The sequence below is a fragment of the Panthera leo genome, chromosome A2 (assembly GCF_018350215.1).
Source record: "Panthera leo isolate Ple1 chromosome A2, P.leo_Ple1_pat1.1, whole genome shotgun sequence".
Classification (NCBI taxonomy): Eukaryota; Metazoa; Chordata; class Mammalia; order Carnivora; family Felidae; genus Panthera; species Panthera leo.
Window position 1 is genome coordinate 904,009 of NC_056680.1, and position 22,801 is coordinate 926,809.

At 62.1% G+C, this 22,801-nt stretch overlaps 1 protein-coding gene and 1 long non-coding RNA gene across 2 annotated transcripts; both read left to right on the forward strand.

The window, feature by feature from the left end:
* Positions 1-3,298: 3,298 nt before the first annotated feature.
* Positions 3,299-9,485, forward strand: PLK5 (polo like kinase 5 (inactive)). Its single transcript, XM_042927799.1, is given in 15 exon segments — positions 3,299-3,415; positions 4,037-4,150; positions 4,264-4,380; positions 5,076-5,205; positions 5,329-5,416; positions 5,502-5,597; positions 6,087-6,285; positions 6,370-6,496; positions 6,680-6,756; positions 6,909-6,993; positions 7,273-7,350; positions 8,045-8,201; positions 8,929-9,058; positions 9,137-9,295; positions 9,297-9,485. Coding segments are annotated over 15 exon segments (1,863 nt in total).
* A 4,932-nt stretch (positions 9,486-14,417) lies between these two features.
* Positions 14,418-15,487, forward strand: LOC122213705. Its single transcript, XR_006199616.1, has 3 exons — positions 14,418-14,815; positions 14,984-15,250; positions 15,352-15,487. It is a non-coding gene; the product is annotated as an uncharacterized LOC122213705 (long non-coding RNA).
* The last annotated feature ends 7,314 nt before the right edge of the window (positions 15,488-22,801 follow it).

A 22,801-nucleotide genomic window follows, 5' to 3' on the forward strand; every position in this document is an offset into this window, starting at 1 on the left:
GGAGCTGCTGGGAGAAGACTCAGGACTGGGGGGCATCATGACCACAAAGCACGGCGTATGCAAAGGCCCTGAGGTTGGGATGCGCTTGGTATGGGGTCTTGGGCCAACAGGGAGGCCAGGGGTTGATACTCCCTCGTCTTCCTCTCCGGTAGATAGTCCTGAGGAATGTCCTACCCAGTTCCTCAGGGGCCCACAGGGGCCCGCCCTGCGCCATCCTCCCCGGCCCCTCACTCCTGCTCTCCAGACCAACCCGCTGCACCAAACCCTTGCTTCAGGCTCCATGCCAGCGATGCACATGAGGCTGGGAGAGGCAAGGACAAAGTCGGGTCCTGGGGTGGGGGGGCTGAGTCTCGCCTCCCCCACGGTCCGGGCCAGTGCGGCGACAGCGTGCTGCCCAGATCGGGCCGTCCCCGGGGACTGCGGGGGGGGGGGGGGGATGCGTGCTCACAGGACAGGCACGGAGTCTGCGGCCTTTCAAAGGCCGGGAAGGGACCCGAGCCTCAGGCTCCCCCCACCTCGGGCACCTTCCAGAGCTGACTGTGCCACGTTTCACCCCGTGCCCAGTCCCTTGAGCCTCCCTCGGGCGCCTCACCGCTGGGGGCCGTCTCCGCGGCCGCCCCCTCCACCCACCGCAGGTGCCCTGTGCGGTGCTGTCCCTGCACTTCTCCCGGGAAATGTGCTGAGTCCGGGGAGTTATCTCAGGTCAGCGAAGGAACAGACGGGAGGGAAAGCAGGCCTGCGGCCCGGAGCTTGGCGGCTCCTGGGCGGGGGCGGCCAGGCCGGGTGCCCGCCCGTGACCACCTCAGCCTCCGGCGCCTGGGCAGGGGTCGGCGTGGGGGGGGGCAGCCGCCCCTCTGCAATCCGCAGTCCTCTGCCTGGCGAGCTGCCTCGTGCGCTCATCTGTAAAAGCGGGTGTTGGGGAGGCCCTGATGCTGTCCTCGCTCTGTGGGAGCATGGCGGGGGTGGGGGGGGTCGAACGTGGCGTGGCCTTACCGTCTCAACCACCTTCCAGTGACAGTGGCACCGAGCACACTCCACACCATCGTGCAGCCGCCCCCACCATCCGTCTCTAGAACTTTCCATCTCCGCAAACCCAAACCCTGTCCCCACGAAGCACGACTCCCCGCCCCCTGCCATCCACTCTCTGTCTCTGCGGACGGGACTCCTCTAGGGGGTCACGCGGGACGCGTCCTTCTGTGCCCGGCTCCTGTCACTGCGCAGCGTCCTCCGGTCCGTCCACACGGCGGCAGGCGGCAGGACGCCCTCACTTTCCGAGTCTGGACGAGACTCCGGCGTGTGGAAGGACGCGCTGTGTTTATCTGTTCTATGCCAGCGGACGCTCATGTGTGTCCATCTTTTGTCTGCTGTGAATTACGCGGCGTGGACGTTTGTGTGCTTTGTTTTATTGTAATGTCTCTTCATTTCGAAGTGGCGGGGGAGAGGGTCGCTGCTGAGGGGAGGCGGAGCATGGGAGGTTCCCTCCCCGCCGCCCCCCCCCCCCCGGCCCCGTGGTGGACGCTCAGCCAGGAAGACGGGGGTCCGGAGGGCCCAGCCACCTGCCCCCTCAGAGCTCCCACGGCCACCGGGGCAGGAGCGTAGGGGGATGGTGCGGGGTGCGGACAGGGCTCTGGACTCCAGTCATCCTGGCTTGCGTATGCCCTCCTGAGTCTCAGTTTTCTGACCTGTAATATGGGGCTAAGAAGAGCCTGTACCCCAGGATGGGCTTACACACATTTGCCTCTGGAAGCCCCCCTGACCCCCCACCCCCGCCGTGGTGCAGCCTGGGTGATCTCCTGGCGGTCAGTCTAGGAGGACCAGGCGTGTCTGACTTGGGCATTCGGAGCCCAGGGCGGGTTCTGCAGGCTGATAAGTAGGCGCTTAACAAATACCTGAATTAACACCCAGATGGCGGTGTGCTACCGAGACAGAACAGATTTCAGGGTGACAGCGACATGATGGCCCAGGCCCATGGCCCCCCAGCCACCCACCTTCTGTCACGCTACACTTGGCTCCCATCGGCAGGAAACTTAGGCTCCCTGGATGCAGCCACCTGGCCCCCCCGGTGGTGGCCCGAAACCCTTGCCTGGCACGGAGGCCGGTCCCCCCACAAAAGCACCCGAGTCTTGCTCTGTCCTATGCACTGGGGCCCCCCGAGGGTCCCTCGTGCCTTCGTTATCCCCGTTTGACACCCCGGGTGGACATGTGACAACTCAGAAGGTGTATCCTGTCCCTGGCATCGTGACCGGGCCACATTCCGAAATCTGGTCTCTGGAAAATTCCAAGGCCTGATTCCAGCCACAGGGAGCCCTGCTAACCCCTCCCCATTCGTTGTGTTATGTAACACTTGGGGATTAGTACTGTGGCATCCAGAGGCGGCCGCCTGGACTCAAACCCAGGACTGTCCCTTCCTGGCTGTGTAAGCAAAGCAACGACATCCCCAGGCCTCAGTGTGCTCACCTGTAAAATGGGAACAGGGCCGGTTCCCGTGTCCCAGGACTTACGTAAGAGTGACACGAAAGAACACGAGGAAAGAGTCTGAGCTGTGGCTCGGAGATGTCCCCGCCGGTTCCCAGGAGGGTCCCAGACGGCCCACTAGCCCTTTCACCTGTCTCCCCTTGGCCGCCCATGCCGGGAGTCACAAACCCTTGTCTGCTCTTGGGTCCCCAGATTCTGTTCCTCCTCGCTGCCTAGCGCCCTGAATATATGGTACCCCTAACCCCCAGCGGGTCCCCTCCTGGGTCCCTGCCCCAGGCCCCACTCCCTTTCCAACCAGCTCCAGCCCCAGAGATACTGGTTTTCTTTCTCCTCCTCTGAATCCTGCCACGCCTCCCAGTGCCACGAGAGCCCCGTCAAGCCCTCGCTTCCAGTCGCCTCTCCCTGGAAAGGCCTCCGAGAGGAGACGATCTCTCTGACCTCAGTTTCCTGCTCAGGGCAATGGGCACGTTAACACTTCACAGCCTGGCGGGAGGCGCAGGCTTGGAACAGCAGCGAGCCGGCTGATCGCACCGGATTGGCGCAGGGCTGTCGCGCCGGGCGCGAGCTCCTGTCTCATCCCCGAAACTCCCTCCAGCCCGGTGTCCCCGTGCGCCCCCGCCCCCCCCCCCCCACCCCGGCTCACCGCGCACACCTGCCCCCGCCGGCGCCTGGCCACGCCCCGAGGGTCGGGCCACGCCCCCTCCCCGCCCCCTCAGCCAATAAGACGCGCCCCAGCGGCGCGCGGCCCCGGGAGCAGCCGCGCGGTGGTCCCGCTGAGGCTGCGCCAGTGCCCGCGCCGAGCGCCCGCCAGGCTCCCGGCGGGATGGAACCCGGGCCGCGGCGGCGGCGGCGGCGGCACAGTTGCCGCCCGCCGGTCTCCGTCTTCCTGCGCGACCCGAACTCCGGGCGCGTCTACAGGCGCGGAAAGCTGATCGGCAAGGTGCGGCCCCCCCGGCACCACGAGTGCGCGGCGAGGGTCCGGGGCCGCGCGGGGGTCCCGGCGGGGCGGGGAGGGGTGTGCGCGCGCGATCGCGAGCCCCGGCGAGCCCCCGGGTTTTCCTCCTGCGTGTGTCGTGTGTCCGCGCGAGTTTGGGGTCTGGCGTTGGGCTTGCGCGGGTTGCGCGGCCGCGTCTGTGGCGTAGCCCCTGCACCGCGTGCGCTGTGGCGGGAACCGCTCTTTGGCGTCCTGTGCGGTGCCCGTGGGTCGGCCGTCTGTCCGGGGCTGTGGGTGAGCGCTCGAGTGTTACCGGGCTCCGTGCCTCCGCAAGAACTCTGTCGTGTTGTCTCCAGGCGCGCGTCTGAATGTGCTTCCGCGTCTGCGTGTGTCCATATGCTATATTGTGGTCCGCTGGCTGGGTGTTTCCAGATCTGGATACGTCTGGGGACGCGTGCCTGCGCTTTCCTGCATGCTCGGGGGGGTTGCCTGTGCGGGTCTGAGGGTGTGAGCTGTGTGTCCGTGCGTCTCCTGTTGTCTGTGTGTCTGTGCACGTGAGGAGGCCTGGTCACCTGTCCGCACACCTGCGCACACTTGGCGGCTGAGCCGGGCACCTCTCCGCCGCAGGGTGCCTTCAGCCGCTGCTACAAGCTGATGGACATGTCCACCAGTGCGGTGTTTGCCCTCAAGGTGGTGCCTCGCGGTGGGGGCGGGGCCGGGCGGCTCCGCACCCGGGGGAAGGTAGGCCCAGCCCTTCCCTCGCAGGGGGGCGCCAGACAGGTTCCTGCCCTTGGGGGTGAGGGTGTACGCCCCTGGGCCCGAGTACTAGGGGTCAGGTGGGGCCACGCCTGCAGGTGGAACGTGAGATCGCCCTGCACAGCCGCCTGCGACACCGAAACATTGTAGCCTTCCACGGACACTTTGCTGACCGCGACCACGTGTACATGGTGCTGGAGTACTGCAGCCGCCAGGTGCCCCGGGGCGGGTGGAGAGGGAGCCTGCACCGCGCCCCGCCCCCCCCCCATGTTTGTGGTGCTCCCCTCGCCCACCTGTGTGTCTCTGTACTTACCTGTCTCTGCTGTGTCTGCACCAGACGCGTCTGTGCTCGTCCATTATGCACCGGTGCCCACCTGGGCTCGGGTGACTCACTTCTGCACACCAGGACTCACTTGTGTCCACTTGTGCCCGTTTATTCATCTGGCCCATCTCTTCATCTGTGGCCATGTAGGACCACCTTAACTCGATCCAGCCCCCCTGAGCACAGCTGTGCCCGCCTGTGTCTATCCTGTTCCCACCTGTGTTCACCTGTGCCCACCTGTGCCCCCCTGTGCTCACCTGTGCCTACCTGTGCACACCTTTGCTCACCTGTGCTCTCCTGTGCTCACCTGTGCCCTCCTGTGCTCACCTGTGCCCACCCGTGCCCTCCTGTGCTCACCTGTGAGTACCTGTGTCCTCCTGTGCTCACCTGTGCCTACCTGTGCCCACCTGTGCCCACCTATGCCCTCCTGTGTCCTCCTGTGCTCACCTGTGCCTACCTGTGCCCACCTGTGCTCACCTTTGCTCACCTGTGCCCTCCTGTGCTCACCCGTGCCTACCTGTGCCCACCTGTGCCCTCCTGTGCCACCTGTGCATCCTCCATGCCACTGCTGCCTGCGGTCACCTGCAGTCACTGGCCCACGTTCTGGAGGCGCGGCAGACCCTGACGGAGCCCGAGGTGCGCTACTACCTGCGGGGCCTGGTCAGCGGCCTGTGCTACCTGCACCAGCGGCGCATTGTGCACCGCGACCTGAAGCCCAGTGAGTGGGGGGAGGGGCGCGGGGGGGAGGGGCGCGGGGGGGAGTGGCTTCCGCCCTCATAGCCCTCATACCCCGTTGCCCCCACCCCCCCCACCCCCCACCCTCCCCCACCACCCCCGGCAGGTAACTTCTTCCTGAACAAGAACATGGTGCTAAAGATTGGAGACCTGGGGCTGGCTGCCAGGGTGGGGCCGGGGGGCCGCTGCCACAGGTACACGGAGGGCTCGAGGGCGCGGGCGGGGCCGGCCTGGCACGCGGGCCCCAGCGTTCCCGAGCCCGCCGTCATCCCCTCCCAGAGTGCTCTGCGGGACCCCAAACTTCCTGGCCCCGGAGGTCATCTCCAGGAGTGGACACTCCTGCCAGTCAGACATCTGGGCTCTCGGCTGCATCATGTGAGTGGGTCCCGGGGAGCCCCGGGCCTGGGGAAGAGGGCAGGGGCAGGCGAGGACAGGTGTGAGTATGTAGGGGGGAGGGTGAATGGGGACAGGCAGGCGTGAGCGTGCCTGGGACACGTGTGGACAGGCGTGGGCGGGCGCGGGGCCGGTGGGAGCCGTGCGGGTGTGCATAGGGCACATGGGAGGAAACACGGGTTCGAGCCGGCACAGAGGTGTGGACGGGCGTGTGCCGGTGCACACGGGCAGATGCGGGTAGGTCCGCGGTCGTGAGGTACCGGGAGTGGAACCCGCGCAGGCAGGCGTGCAGACAGACGTTGGCGTCAGCCGAGTGGACGGGACCGGCCAGGTGGGAGCGGGTGTGGGGCAGGTGCGGGAAAGCGGACGCGAAGCCTGTCCGGAGCAGGGGGGTGTGGGTAGGGGCACGCCACGCCTGGGCACCCAGGCCCCTGCCCCACCCTCCACCCCTACCCCCCGCCCCCGGGGCAGGTACACGGCGCTGACCGGGGCCCCTCCCTTCACGGCGGCTCCCCTGTCGGAGATGTACCAGAACATCAGAGCCGGCCGCTACCCCGAGCCTGCCCATGTGTCCCCCAACGCGCGCCGCCTCATCGCCCGCCTGCTGGCGCCCGACCCCGCGGAGCGGCCCAGCCTGGACCTCCTGTTGCGGGATGACTTCTTCACACAGGTGCGTGGGGTCCAGCGGGGTGGCGAGGCCCCGGGGGGCCGGGCAGCCCGCGCCCGGTGCTCACCCCGGTGCCCGCCTCCAAAGGGCTTCACCCCGGACCGGCTGCCGGCCCGCTCCTGCCACAGCCCACCCATCTTTACCATGCCCCAGCCTCTGCGCAGGCTCGTCCGGAAGGTGGGCCAGCTGCTGCTGGCCCAGTGCCGGCCCCCCTGTGAGTACCGCACCCGCCCCCCTCCCCTGCTCCCGGCCGCCTGCACCCGCCCCCGCCTGGCCGTGGGTCCTTTCCACTCCTCTGCACCTTCCCATCTGTGGCAGAGGCGGATGTGGGTGGCAGATACCCCCCTGCTGCCCGGGGGCCGGGCTGTGCCCCCCCAAACTCCTTGCGCTCCCCCAGGCCCCTGCACTCCTAACGAGGCCTCGGATTCAGGAGGAGGTGGTTCAGATCGTGACTCCACGGAGTGGGGCGGTGAGGTGAGGGCTCGGGGCAGCGCAGACGTGGAGGCGCGTGGGGCACAGTCTTAGAGGGGGAGGGGCTTCAGAGCCACGAGGCTGGAGCCCTCCCCCACCTCAGGGCCCTCCTGGGGGCCCAGGGCCTCCCCTCACCCCTGCTGCTTCCTCCCCAGGCCTCCCTGTTGGACAGAGAGGCTCCCCGCTCTGCAGTCCCCGTCTACCTGCTCACCCACGGGACCCTCCGGAGTGACCCAGCCGGTGAGCAGACACTCCATCCTAGGCGGGGGCTGCTGGTGGGGAGTGAGGGTAGAGAGGTGGGGGGAGGTGACTGGGCCTTGCCAGGGTCACGGCCCCTCTCTTGGCCTCACCTTTCCCACCAGTAAAATGGGAACGATGTTCAGAATCATTCTGAACATTCTGAAAATAAGATTTATCCAGATTTGAGAGTTGGGGGCGGGGCTGGTGGGAGGGGCCCTCGTGGTGGGGGGCCAGGCCTGTCCTCCCTCCACGCTGCCCCACATAGATCTGTCTCCCCAGGACCCAAGGGGAGCCAGAGGCAGGAGGTAGAGGCGGCCATCAGGAGTTTGCTGCTCTGCCTGGATCCCAGCCTCCCAGGTAGGAGCCCAGCGGACTCACCGGGCCACCTGCCTCTTCACATCCAAAGACAAGCGCCTTGTTCTGTCCAGGGTCCTGCCGGTATTTCTGGGGCTCTGCTGCGGGGACCGAGCTGAGAGAGGCTTCAGAGCACAGTGATGCCCACCCCGTGCACTCCCCACCTCGACCCCCACCAGCACCCACCGCGTCCTGCCCCTCCTTGGTCACTGTCCTCGGAGCTTTTTCTTTCCCGTAGGGTTCTGCTTAGTCTTCGGTCTCACGCCCTCTTCCTCGCCCTCCTCCTCGCGGCTGTAGCACAGAAGGACCCTAGACTTTAAGGCTCTTCCATCGGTGGAGCCAACTCGTGTTCAAATGTCTTCAGTAAACAGTGGAAGATGATTTGAGATTTTCAGCGAAGGCAGCCCGGAGAGCGCCCAGTGCGGCTCAGCCGGCTTCCCGGGGCCGCTGGATTTCCCGTGTTCTCACTAATGCCTTTTTTCTCCTAGGATCCCATCCAGGATTCCATAAGCCACTGAGCAGTTTGTGTTTAACACAATTTTTTTTTTTAATGAAATAAAGGAAAGCCTGTAGTGTCCGTGTGCCCCAGCCCCGTCCTCCCCCGCCCTGCACTTTCCTCTACGTGTCCCGCGCCTCCCCCGCTCCCCCACCAGGCTCTGCTGAGACCCCCTTGCTCAGCTCCCTTCTTTGCGCCCAGCCCCACAGGACCCCCCGGGGTGGCAGCAGCCGGTCCTCTGGGCCCCCACGTGGGTGGATTATTCCAGCAAGTATGGCTTCGGCTATCAGCTGTCGGATGGGGGCAGCGGTGTCCTGCTTCGGGACGGCACGCACATGGCCCTGCACCCCCCGGGGGAGTAAGTTTTGGGGCTCCTGTGGCCCCCCCCACCTTTCCTTAATCATTCTGCAAGTATTTATTAAAATAGGGCCTGCTCTGCGCATCTGTAAGCCCTTCCTGCCTGACCACTTTGCAGGGGGTGGGGGTGGAGGTGACCCTCTACAACCTGGTTGTGGAGGGGCTTTCTGAAGAAGTGACATTCAGGCGAGACCTGAAAGATGGGAAGGAGCCTGTCAGGAACAGCATTGAGGCACAGGGAACAGCATGTGCAAAGCTCCTGACATGGGTCCCCCGCAGTGGGTTTGAGGAAAAGTGAGATGGGGGGACAGGGAGGCTGTGAAGTCAGTGACCTTCAAGCCGTGGTTGGAACAGGTCACGTTTGACATGACCTTCATGGCAGGAGTGACATAGACTCAGCAGGGAGACAGTTGGACTGGTCAGGTAGGGACAGGCCGTGGCGGGGTGAGGGGTGGGAGGGGAGGGCAGGAAGGTGGGAGCAGCCCTGAGGCAGGATGGGAAGATGGCAGAGGGGTGGGTTTGGGGGCGGGTCAGGATCTCAGTGGGGACGTGCTGGGTCCACGGCTCCGGCGAGCGGCCAGGGCTGCAGGTGTGGCTAGAGGGGCCGTGAGGAGCTGGTCTCCAGATCCCCATCCCAGGGGGTGTGGCTGGTGGGAAAGTGTCCTCGGGCGTCGGGTGCCCAGGATCGAGGCTGTGGCAGCCAGCACCGCCCTGTACCCCCTCTCCAGCCGGGTCTGCTACGCGTCCGCGCGGGGGAAGCTGGACATGTTTGCCCCAAGGGACGCGCCCAGCCCGCTGGGGGCCAAGCTGGCCGTCCTCCGGCTCTTGGCCCGACACATGCAGCAGCGGCGGCGGGAGGTAAGGGCCGGACGGGGCGGGGCCGGGCCGCTGGGGACACGGCCAGCCCGAGGCCCGCAAGGCTGGGTCTGTCCGCAGGAGGAGGGCCGGCCCGCGCCCACCCCCCCGGCGGCCCCCGGCCACTGCCTGCTGCGCTTCCTCATGTCGGACCGGGCTTTGCTGCTGCTTTTCAGCGACGGGACACTGCAGGTGAGTGTGCAGGGTGGCCCTCGTCCTCGGTGGCCTCCGCGGGGCAGCCCCGGGGCCCCTGGGCCGTCAGGCACTGTTGGGGGCGCGGCCGGGGGCAGCGGGGCACGTTGACCTCTACAAACACCGCGAAACCGAACACGTGTGTCCGTGCCGGGGCAGCGTGATTCGGGGTCATCTCCACGGGTGACGTTCGCAGCTGCCAGAACGTCATCTCCCCGGAAAGTCATTTCTAGACTGAGGCTTTCCCGAGCGGTCACAGTGACGTCAGTCTGACACATCCTAGCCAGCCCCCAGTCCGACGGCCCGGGCAGTGCTTTCGTTGTTATTATTTTTTTAATTTTTTAAGGTTTTATTATATTTTTGACGGACAGAACATGAGCAGGGGAGGGGCAGAGAGAGAGAGGGAGACACAGACTCTGAAGCAGCTCCAGGTTCCGAGCTGTCCGCACAGAGCCCGACGCGGGGCTCGAACCCGCGAACCGCGGGATCGTGACCTGAGCCGAAGTCGGACGCTCAACCGACTGAGCCCCCCATGCACCCCTGCTTTCCTTGTTATTTGTAAAAATTATGATTTTATTTTCCAGGAATCCCTCCCTGCCTGTTCAGACTAGAGGGGCTAGCACGCTCGCACTGACCCAGGCAGGGCCGCAGCTGGGGAGGCCAGTTCACCCCGGTCACGGGCTTAAGAGCGGGAGTCTCACTGGGTGGCCGTGGGAAGGGGAGTCCCCGTCTGAGTCTTGTCCCGTCGGTGCAGCAGGGCCCCCGGGCTTGCTCCCTGAGCTCCTGGAGGGGGGTGGGGGGCGGCCGCTGAGACCCAGGCAGGAGGCTCTCAGCCTCCTTCCACCTGCCCTGTTCATGCCAGGGCAGGGGGTAGGCCCGGGGGGCCCTCTCTCCTGACCTCGCTCCTCTCCCCTTGGCAGGTGAGCTGCCTCGGAGACCAGGCTCACCTGGTCCTGAGCGGCCAGGGCCGGGAGCTGCGGCTCACGGTCCGGGAACGCGGCCAGCGAAGCACCACGCACCCCCTGGGCGCCCTGCGGAGCCCCAGCTGCGCCCCGGCCACCCGGCAGCGCCTTCTCTACGCTCTTCACATGCTGCAGAGCGTCTAGTGCCGGGGCCCCGGCTCCGTTCAGGCTCTGGTTCCCCAGAGGGGTGTCCCTGGGGACAGCATGGCGGTGGGGGGGGCTCGGGAGGCTCGCTTTGTGTCATGACTGTTCAACCCAGACTTTTGTGCGGCTTTGTCCTTTTTTTCATTAAAGAAAACTTGACTCCCTAGCCTGCCGTCCGCCTCTCTGGTGGCGTTAGACGCCTCGTGGCCTGTAAGCGGAGGGGACATTTAGATCAGCCTGCCCTGAGCTCACTCCTCTTCCTGGCACAGATCTCCGCCAACACAGAAACTCACACCAGAGCGGCTGTGCCGTGACCCCAGAGCTGAAGCGTGTGACCTTTGCTCAGTGGCTGGGCAGGGAAGTCGGTGGCCTGTGCTCTGCAGGGAAGGCGTCTTGTGACAGCCAGGGGACATGTGCTCCCAGGGCTGACCGACGACTGGGAGCTACACGCAGCCTATTCTCACAGAGACACGAATTCCGGAAAGGACCGGCCGGCCAGCAAACAGCCCAGGGACAGCTGAGATTTTGAGACTGGAGGCTTGGGGAGGCCGGCTGCTCCCTGATGCCGACTGCTGGGAGACTTTTCTTGTTTTTTTTTAAACTTTGTATTTATTTTTGAGAGAGTGCGAGCAGGGCAGGGGCAGAGAGAGAGGGGGACACAAAATCCAAAGCAGGCTCCAGGCTCCGAGCTGTCAGCACGGAGCCCCACATGGGGCTCGAACCCACAAACCGTGAGGTCATGACCTGAGCCGAAGTCATACACTTAACCCACTGAGCCACCCAGGCGCCCCATATCGTTTTTTAAAATGCCCTCAGCCTTTAGAGAGTCCTTGGTGGGGGCGGTCCTGCCCCCAGGGGGTGTGGGGTCGGCAGCTGTCACGTGGGAGGGGGATGGGTGGGGGCGGTCCTACATCAAGGGGGTGGGGCCAGGGTGCGGCTCCGTCCCCAGGGTACCCGGATGCCCCTAAGTCCCCAGTGCCGGGGAGAGACCCTGCTTTAGAGAAACTGAAGTATTCACAGGCCTGATGCTTAATTTTATTGGAGTCAGGGAAGCAAACAGTGAAGATGAAAAGCAACATTGTGGGGGAGGGGTGGCTTCCGGTGCCCATGCAGCACCCCGCCCACCGCCATCGCTCATTGTCCCTCGGCTGGCGCCCGCGTCATGTCATACCCGTCAGGAGAGAGGATAGGGGGTTGGGGGGTGCCTCCCAGGCAGATCGCAGCCCCGCTCAGGACCCCCTGCGCTGCGGGCGCCCTTGGGACCAGAGCGGCCCCCGGGCACCCTGCAAGCTGTCCCTGCTGAGCCACTTACTGTCGATTCCAAAAGTGTAACGTGGATGCCATCTACTTGTGACAAGTTGCAAACTGGCAGAGCGGCCGCCTTCCTGGGGAGGTCGCGGGGGCACCGGCACTCAGGTTTCCCCAGCGAAGAAGGAAACCATCAATGCGCCCTTGCCTTTTCCCTCAACCATGTGCCTGGATGCATTTCTGCGCCTGCGTGTGAAGGCCCGCCTCCCGCCCGCTGCCAGTGCAAGGGAGGGAGGAGGGAAAGCTGGCTCTTCGGGCTGAGGGAGGTCGGGAGGCTGCATGCCTTGGTGTGGCCTGACGTGGGAGGAGAAACTCTTGTGCACAAGAGGGGCGGGAGCTGAAGAGCCCTGGGAGAACCTGGGAGGAAGGGGCTGTGGGTGGGAGAGGAACTGGCAGAAGGGAGACAGAAAACCCTGGATATATACATCCTGCTGTTTTTGCCCTATTAGTAGTAGTATGGACATGAAATTTACATAACATGCAATTAACCATTTAAAAATTTTTTTTCATGTTTATTTTTGAGACAGAGTGTGTGTGTGAGCAGGGGAGGGGCTGAGAGAGAGGGAGACACAGAATCGGAAGCAGGCTCCAGGCTCGGAGCCGTCAGCACAGAGTCCGACGCGGGGCTCGAACCCTCACACCGTGAGATCATGGCCTGAGCTGAAGTCGGGCGCTCAACCGACTGACCCACCCATTAACCATTTTATTTATTTTATTTTATTTTTTGTATTTTTTCCCCAGCCCGTTAACCATTTTAAAGTGCATAACTCAGGGCCACCCGCGTGGCTCAATCGGCTGTCTGACTCTAGACTTCAGCTCAGGTCGTGATCTCGTGGTTCTTGAGATCAAGCCCCATGTGGCCGGGCTTTGTGCTGACAGTGGGGAGCCTGCTTGGGATTCTCTCTGTTTCTCTCTCTTAAAATAAAATAAATAATAAACTTAAAGTGTAGAACTCAGTGGCGTTGATGCATTCATAATGTTATGCAACCACCACTTCCATCTAGTTCCAGAACATTCCATGAGCACAAGAGGAAACTCCACCCCCATTAGCAGCCACCTCCCCCAGCCCCCGGCCCCCACGAGCCCCTCTTCCCGTCCGTGCGTGAGCCTGTTCTGGACGTTTCACACACGTGGACTCACACCCCGTGTGGCCTCTCGTGTCGGGTTCCCTCCCTGAGCGTCGTGCTCGGGGTCCGTCCGGGGGGCGGCGGGGGTGGGCGCCTCGCTCCTGCTCGCGGCCGAGGGACGCGCCGTGCGTGGTGGGCACATTGTGATTGTGCCATTCACCTGTGGGTGGCATCGTGTTACACATGACAGAAACCCCTCCTCACGCAAAGGACCGGCTTCCAGTGCCGAAATGGTCGGGAGTCGGACACAGGCCAAGGACTCCTTCTGCCTCTCGCTCCCTTCCTCCGTCTCTTGTGCTACCAACTTCTGTTTTGACTTCGCTCGTTAGCAGGCTCTGAGGCCAAGTGGGGGAAATGTGTCAGCCAGACTCTCCCATCAATGCAGGCAGAAGTCCCAGGTTGAAGCCTACTGGCCAGGCCTGGGCTACGTGGCTGCCCCGCCCCCAGCCAGATCACCTGGAAGGAGCGAGAGGGGTCCGCGAGGAGGGGAGGGGATGCCGACCTTCCCTGGTCATGTTGCTTCGCCTTGGTGTGTTTCCGGTCAACAGACGGTCTTCTGGGGGTGACCCCTCGTCTGGGGGTGACACTCAGCAGCCCCAGTGTCTTGCTATCCACACCCTTGGGTCACAAAAGATGCAGATGTCTGCCTGGCGCTCTCTGGGGTCGCTGGCTCCGCGCCCTCACCCCTGTGACCTGATGGTGCTCAGACAGCGCCGTGCAGAGGCCCGAGCCTCCCGCCAGCAGCCCCGGCCGGCCGCCTGGGAGCGGGTCCTCGGGCCCCAGCTGAGCCCCTCGGACCGGGCAGCCCCAGCCCGCCTGTGACCAGAACCTCGTGAGAGACCCCGAGCCAGAACCACGCATCTGGACCTCTTCCCACTTCCCGAACTCCAGAAATGATGAAGGAAAAAGACAAGTGTATTTTGCTGCTTCAGGTCACTCGGCTTTGTGCTGACTTGGTACCACTCAGCGGTAGCGAAACACGCATTGGACCCAGCCCGGGACCCAGCACCCTCAGCATGTAGCTGCCCGTCTTGCACAGTGCCCTGCCCTCAGTGCCTGCCTGCGCCCGTCTGCGGCCCCACAGCGGCGCCGGCTCAGTGAGCAGCCGGCCCACACGACACAGTATCTGGGTGACCTCCCAGACCAGCTCTCAGCCGGAGGGTGCGAACTGCAGGAGGGGCAGGGAGCCCCCCCCCCCCCCCCCCCCGCCTCCCCGGGCTCCCACGCTGCGAGTTTCTGGAGTCTTCTTCAGACAGGGTAACAGGGCACCTCAAGAAATAAAATCATTAGCCTCCCTTTGGTGGGCGCTTGCAAGGGTCGGAGCTTCAAGAAGAGGCAGCGAATGCGTGCCAGGCCGGGCCTTCCTTTCTTTCTTTTTCATTTTGTTAAGAGGAAGCCACCGAGAGAATGGATGCTCCGAAGGATGCAGGGAACTTGGCTTCCCCCGCGCCCTGCCTCTGGACCACGTTCCCATTGGTCTGTGGGAGCGCGCGATGCGACGCCTCCTCCAATCAGCAGCAGGCGGGGCGGGGCCGGGCCCTGCGCAGCCGGGCAGATGTGATTGGCTGCTGCTGTGGCAACCGCGTGTGACGTCATAAAGCTTCGCAGGGGCCAGGTCCCGGACGCCGGCCTCGCGTGCCCCGCCTGCTCTAATCCACGTAACTCGGCTTGGGGTCGGGGGTTCTCTCCCCCACTTACCAGACGAGGAAACTGAGGCACGCGGGTGACCTCGATATGTAACTGCTGGGAGAAAAGTGTGGCTGGAGGCATGTCCACCTGCCCCCCTGCCAAACGGGGTAGTTTTAAAATCCTGGTGACTCCCGAGAGCCTGCGAGTGAGAACATACCATCGCAGACTGGTCACGGAGAACAAGAGCCTCCTGATACAACGTTTATGAAGCGACAACATCTTAGGAATGGGGGACAGATGAGTGGTTGCCAGGGCTACGGGTGGGAGGGGGGCACTTGCGGGGTGGACGCACGGATTTCCCCAGCTGGTGAACTTGTGGGCGATGCCATAGCACACAGGTGAGTGCGAGTAAAATGAAAACAAGTGAATTGAAATAAGGGAGGTGATTGTATCAACGACAATATCCGGGTGGAGATACTGACTATCGATTTGTAAAAATGTACCATCGGGGAGCACCGGGCCAAGTGCACAAGGGAGTTTCTCAGCGGCATTTCTCACAACCGCAGGCAAATCTGCAGTGGCCTCAGTAAAGGCTTCAATCACAAAAAGCCCGCTGCTGGTTCCTCCGTAAGTTAAACACAGGATTACCGTATGGCCCAGGAAGCCCACCCCTGGGTGTATCCCCAAGACGATTTCCAACACGTGTTCGGAACCAAAACTGTGTTCGAGGTTCCATGCTGTCGGTAGGATTGATTAGGATTGACATCGGCCGTCATCTCCTGCCCGAGGTGGTTGAAAATGGTTTTCAGCTCCCAATTAATACATGTAAATAGGTGAGATTTTCTCCACCGGCAAATCTCAACCTCTCTCTGCAGATGGGAGAGTAATCAGATGTATTTTTACAGTCAGACGACATTTGTTGCTTGGCTTTCAGAACTTGTCCTGGGACCCGGCCCCTGTGTCCTTCACCATGGGACCTCGTTCTGCCTCCTCGTCTCGTGGGGCGCCTGCGCGGCTCAGTCGTTTAAACATCTGACTTCGGCTCAGGTCATGATCTCACAGTTTGTGGGTTCGGGCCCCGCGTCGGGCTCTGTGCTGACAGCTTGGAGCTCCGAGCCTGGAGCCTGCTTGGGATTCTGTGTCTCCCTCTGTCTGCCCCTCTCCGCGCGCTCGCTCTCTCTCAAAAATAAACATTTAAGAAACAGCCAATGAACTGGAGTCCTTTCTGCTACTGGGGACAGTGGCAAAATTCTCACGGAGAGAGAGAATTCTCATGGAGAGAGAGTTCAAGGTGTCCTGTGTCACCCTTGGCCAAGGCCAGATCTGGTGTGAGTAAAGGAAAAACTCAGTTCTTTGGGGTCCTGTCATTTACTCAATCAACAAACATTTAGGGAGTGCCCCCTGTGTGCCAGGGCTGAGCTGCTGGCCCAGGGACGGGTCAGTGGTGAAAGGTGGAAAAGGTGGGTCCGTTTGTGGCCTGAGGGAGCCCACAACCCCCCGGGGGGCGAAGAGACCCTAGTCTCCACTTGACACAATTCAAGCCCAACGCCGGTCCCCGCGGCCGTTGAGGCGTCATGTGCCGTTCGGGCCGCACGGTGGCGACAGAGCACGGGCTGCTCTGGCCCAGGCCGGTCGTGGGTGGGGCCTGTCCTGAGGAAGGCGCAGGGGGCCCGCGGGGGCACAGGTGCTTGGGGGCTTTCGGCTTCACCCCGCTTCTGCCCCAGAGCACACCCGCTCCGGGCTATGGCGAGAAACAGGCCTCAAGGTATAGCAATGACCTGTGCACTTAGTTCTGGTCCTTATTAACCACCCCCACCCGTGGCCCCACCTTTACCTGCCAGGCAGAATTCAGGAGCCCCAAGACGGAGCTCCCGGGCACACGCCTTTGTAAATCGATGCATTTCTGTCTCTCCATCCCCCCCCCCCCCCCCCCCCGCCCCTTGCCAAATACAGCAAATACAAACACACGACATCCTGTTCAATCTGAATTTCAGGTCAGTAACCCGCGCAAAATCTGAAATATTAAAATGAAATGATTCAGGTTAACTGGGCGTCCTGTATCTTCCCGGGTGATCGCTCCAGCTCTGGTCACCGGGAGCTCTTTTCCTGCGGTGGCTCCTGTGTCCCTTGGACACCCCCCCATCCTTGTGGGCTGTTTGAACACATCCTTACCTTCCCAGACCACACACGGTGTCTGGGCTCATTTTGCATTTTCGCTGTGCGGGCCACAGGGTCAGCCGTGTTTGCAAGGGTTTGGGGAAACTTTACCGCAGCTGCACAAAGCCCCCCCCAAACCTGCCCGCTTAAACCACTCACGCTGGTTCTCCAACAGCGCTGGGCTCACAGGTCCTAACACCCAGGCGAGGGCAGGGCTGGTCCCCCCGGGGCCCCAAGGAGTCCCGTTTCCCCCCACTTTTCCGGCTTCCAGAGGCGCCGCATCCTGGGCCCGCGGGCCCTCCTCATCCCCACGGCCAGCAACGCGGCCTCTCGTGAGGCCTCCCTCTCGTGAGGACGCTGGGCGCCCCAGGCACCCAGGGTCACCTCCGCCTCAGGGGCCTGGGCTTGCTGCCTCCTGCACAGTCCCCTCTGCCATGTAGGTGACATGCCACCTCCTCTGTGACCCTTCTTGTTTTGGGGCCTCCACACACAGTTATCCCAGTTTCTAGGCCCTCTGGCCTTCCCTCCTGCTTCCCTGGTTGAAAAGTATTTCAAAGTCTGCATAGCATAGTACCTTCCCCGATGCTTCCTTGTTTGTGGCCATTTAAATTTAATTAATGCAAAACTAAAAGTTCCATTTCTTCATGGCACAAGTCACCTTTCAGATGCTCAGTCACTCGGTGTGGCTGGCTGGCGGCTCTTGTAATGGAGAGCTCAGATCTAGAACATTCCCATCGTCGCAGAAAGTTCTGTTGGACAATGATGGACTGGAACATTCTAGAGTGATCCTGTTCGGTATAGGAGCCATCAGCCATATGTGGCTGTTTACATTTACATTTATTTAAAAATTTTTAATATTTATTTGTAAGACAGAGTGCAAGCTAGGGGGGGGGGTACTCTATGCTGACAACAGAGAACCTGATGGCAGGGCTTGAACTCAGGAGCCGTGACATCATGACCCGAGCCTAAGTCGGGTGTTCAACCTACTGAACCACCCAGGCGCCCCCACGTTTATATTTAAATTCTATTGGCCACTGAATTCCAGCATAGGCTGGTGTCACTTTCCCCTTGTAAAGGCTAAGGTCCAGGGGTGAGGGAGACAAACACGGGGACTGCCGTGGAAGGCCTGACTGGGATGGATGAGACTAAAGGAGTCCCAAGGCCATGTTCCAGTTAAGCATTTCAACCTTGTCTCCCAGTATTGTAACCCGTCCCTCTGACTACTCTTTGTTCCCTGAACCTGCCCTGTGACCCCATCACCTCCAAGCCTTTGCCACACTGTCTCCCCAGTACCAACCAACCCCTCTATCTAGCCTTCCCCTTACTCCTGGGGCAGAATTCATCTCTCTTCTTCTGAAGTTCTGACTTACCCACCCACCATCCCTCCATCCCTCCATCCCCATCTCTCCATCTCTCCAGCCACCATCCCTCCATCCCTCCAGCCACCATCCCTCCATCCCTCCACCCACCATCCCTCCATCCCTCCACCCACCATTGCTCCATCCCTCCACCCTCCATCCCTCCAACCACCATCCCTCCATCCCTCCACCCTCCATCCCTCCATCCACCATCCCTCCATCCCTCCACCCTCCATCCCTCCAACCACCATCCCTCCATCCCTCCACCCTCCATCCCTCCACCCACCATCCCTCCATCCCTCCACCCTCCATCCCTCCATCTCTCCACCCACCATCCCTCCATCCCTCCAGCCACCATCCCTCCATCCCTCCACCCACCATCCCTCCATCCCTCCATCCCTCCATCCCTCCACCCACCATCCCTCCATCCCTCCACCCACCATTGCTCCATCCCTCCACCCTCCATCCCTCCAACCACCATCCCTCCATCCCTCCACCCACCATCCCTCCATCCCTCCATCCCTCCATCCCTCCACCCACCATCCCTCCATCCCTCCACCCACCATTGCTCCATCCCTCCACCCTCCATCCCTCCAACCACCATCCCTCCATCCCTCCACCCTCCATCCCTCCATCCACCATCCCTCCATCCCTCCACCCTCCATCCCTCCAACCACCATCCCTCCATCCCTCCACCCTCCATCCCTCCACCCACCATCCCTCCATCCCTCCACCCTCCATCCCTCCATCTCTCCACCCACCATCCCTCCATCCCTCCAGCCACCATCCCTCCATCTCTCCACCCACCATCCCTCCATCCCTCCACCCACCATCCCTCCATCCCTCCATCCCTCCATCCCTCCACCCACCATCCCTCCATCCCTCCACCCACCATTGCTCCATCCCTCCACCCTCCATCCCTCCAACCACCATCCCTCCATCCCTCCACCCTCCATCCACCATCCCTCCATCCCTCCACCCTCCATCCCTCCAACCACCATCCCTCCATCCCTCCACCCTCCATCCCTCCACCCACCATCCCTCCATCCCTCCATCCCTCCACCCAGCATCCCTCCATCCCTCCATCCCTCCACCCACCGTCCCTCCATCCCTCCACCCACCATCCCTCCATCCCTCCAACCACCATCCCTCCATCCCTCCACCCTCCATCCCTCCATCCACCATCCCTCCATCCCTCCACCCTCCATCCCTCCAACCACCATCCCTCCATCCCTCCACCCTCCATCCCTCCATCCCTCCACCCCCCATCCCTCCATCCTTCCACCCACCATCCCTCCATCCCTCCACCCTCCATCCCTCCATCCACCATCCCTCCATCCACCATCCCTCCATCCCTCCACCCACCGTCCCTCCATCCCTCCACCCTCCATCCCTCCATCCCTCCACCCACCATCCCTCCATCCCTCCAGCCACCATCCCTCCATCCCTCCACCCACCATCCCTCCATCTCTCCACCCACCATCCCTCCATCCCTCCACCCACCATCCCTCCATCCCTCCACCCACCATCCCTCCATCCCTCCAGCCACCATCCCTCCATCCCTCCAGCCACCATCCCTCCATCCCTCCATCCCTCCACCAACCGTCCCTCCATCCCTCCAGCCACCATCCCTCCATCCCTCCATCCCTCCACCAACCGTCCCTCCATCCCTCCACCCACCATCCCTCCATCCCTCCACCCACCATCCCTCCATCCCTCCACCCACCGTCCCTCCATCCCTCTACCCACCATCCCTCCATCCCTCCATCCACCATTCCACCATCCCTCCATCCCTCCACCCACCGTCCCTCCATCCCTCCACCCACTATCCCTCCATCCCTCCACCCACCATCCCTCCATCCCTCCACCCACCATCCCTCCATCCCTCCATCCACCATTCCACCATCCCTCCATCCCTCCACCCACCGTCCCTCCATCCCTCCACCCACTATCCCTCCATCCCTCCACCCACCGTCCCTCCATCCCTCCACCCACTATCCCTCCATCCCTCCACCCACCATCCCTCTATCCCTCCATCCACCATCCCTCCATCCCTCTATCCACCATCCCACCGTCCCTCCATCCCTCCACCCACCGTCCCTCCATCCCTCCACCCACCATCCCTCCATCCCTCCATCCACCATCCCTCCATCCCTCCATCCACCATCCCACCGTCCCTCCATCCCTCCACCCACCGTCCCTCCATCCCTCCACCCACCATCCACCATCCCTCCACCCACCATCCCTCCACCCACCGTCCCTCCATCCCTCCACCCACCGTCCCTCCATCCCTCCACCCACCATCAACCATCCCTCCACCCACCATCCCTCCATCCCTCCATCCCTCCATCCCTCCATCCCTCCACCCTCTATCCCTCTATCCCCCATCCCTCCATCCCTCCATCCACCATCCCTCCATCCCTCCACCCTCCATCCCTCCACCCTCCATCCCTCCACCCTCCATCCCTCCACCCACCATCCCTCCATCCCTCCACCCACCATCCCTCCATCCCTCCAACCACCATCCCTCCATCCACCATCCCTCCATCCTTCCACCCACCATCCCTCCATCCCTCCATCCCTCCACCCTCCATCCCTCCATCCACCATCCCTCCATCCCTCCACCCTCCATCCCTCCAACCACCATCCCTCCATCCCTCCACCCTCCATCCCTCCAACCACCATCCCTCCATCCCTCCACCCTCCATCCGTCCACCCTCCATCCCTCCACCCACCATCCCTCCATCCCTCCACCCTCCATCCCTCCAACCACCATCCCTCCATCCCTCCACCCTCCATCCCTCCAACCACCATCCCTCCATCCCTCCACCCTCCATCCCTCCAACCACCATCCCTCCATCCCTCCACCCTCCATCCCTCCACCCTCCACCCTCCATCCCTCCACCCACCATCCCTCCATCCCTCCATCCACCATCCCTCCATCCATCCATCATCCATCATCCTTCCCTCCATCCATCGCTCCATCCACCTTCCATCACTCACTATCCGTCATCCATGCATTCATTCACTCACCCTCCACCTGTCTGTTTACTCATCCATCCATCTATCCATCCATCCAACAAATACTAAGCACCTTCCAGGTTCCAGGCATTGTTTATTCTTCTGTGTGGTTGGTTGGAGTTTTCCCGGCCCCAGAGGGGTTGTGTCCGCATTGATCCCCTCCAGAATGTTTTCTCTGAGGGCACAGATGGAGGGCGGGAACTACTACAAGCCAGCATGTAACATGTGCCAGGCTTTGCATTAACCTACAGGTGATTAAGCCCCGATTAAGCCCCCATTTTACAGATAAGAAAACTGAGGTCAGGGAGATAACATGCCCAGGGTCGTGAAGCAGGAAGGTGGTCTGTCTGTCTTTAGAGATTCTTTCCCTACACTGGTGGGCATGAGGTGACATATCCCTCCTGTCCCAGGGAACTCTCAAGGGAACACGTGGTCATGCAGGTGACTTACCGTTCCCGCAGCGAACCCACTTTGCAGATGGGAGAACCATGGGGTTACACTTCAGCACCTCCCTGAAATCTGATGAGACACGGAATGAAGGCCTTCTCAGCAGATACTGGGTGAGAGTCACATTGATGTGCTGAGCCCGTGAACCCAGAGGGCGACGAAAACTTGTCTCAGTCTTTGGCTGCCCAGAGTGTGCCCAGATGTGAAGAAGCTGCACTTTTGCTGAGCATCCCTGACCCCAGGAAACGCTCCCCAGCCCTCTGGCCAGGAATATAGCCCCCGTAGGTGGTTATGAGTTGGAGTTAGTCCAGCTCACAATGGCTCAAGCAAAGCAGGAGAGCTTACTGGCACTCATAACTAAGAGGTCGGGATGGACTGCCTTCAGGCACAGCTGGATCCAGGGCCTCAAATGGCAAGCTCAAGAATCTACCTGGGGTCTCAGCTTTCCCCGGGGGCCCCAGGAGCTCTGGCATCCTGATCGTCAGCTTCACAGCCCCGCAGTAGAGAGCGAGCACATCCCTCAGACATTTCTGGTAAGTTCTAGAACAGCAAGAGCTCAGATCAGGCCCGCCCCTATTACATCTTTCAGAAACCCCTTGCTTGGGCTCCAGCCCCCACCCCCTTTCCAAGGACTTACTTTCGACCCCCTTGATGTCCCGTCTTGCCCTTGACCCCTCAGCCCTCGAGGGGCTGCTTTCTTCTTGTGTCCAAAATGCCAGGGGGACTGGTCTCCACACTCTCACCTCCCACTGCCCCCATAGCCTCCGGCGGGATGGCCACGGCCTGACTTCACCCCAGGTCACCTGGGGCCACTGCAGCCGTGTTCAACCCCGCCGCTGAACTGAGGGCCAGACCCCACGTCACGTGTCGCCCACCCACCCGTACTGTTTTCCGTGGCTGCTGTAACATTGCCACAAAGCGAGTGAGAGGCATTTGCTCCTCACGGTTGGCTCCTTCCGGAGGCTCTAGGGAAGGTCCTCTGTGCCTCTTCCAGCCTCTGGGGCCCCAGGCGTCCCTGGCTCAACTTCACATGGCTTCTCTCTGTGGGGCCAGGTCTCAAATCCCCCCCTCTGTGGGTGTGTCTTTTTTTTAAACGTTATTTATTTTGAGAGAGAGAGAGAGAGGGAGAGACAGAATCCCAAGCAGGCTCCGCACTGTCAGCGCAGAGCCCGATGCGGGACTCGAACTCACCAACAGTGAGACCATGACCTGAGCTGAGATCAGGAGTCGGGCGCTTAACCGACCGAGCGGCCCAGGGGCCCCTGTATGCATGTCCTTTATAAGGATGCTCGTCATGAGACTTGGGGTCCGCCTTAACTCAGGGGGAGCCTCGATTATATCTGCAAGATCCTTTATCCAAATACGGTCCATTCGCAGGTTCCGGGGCCATGACTCAACCAG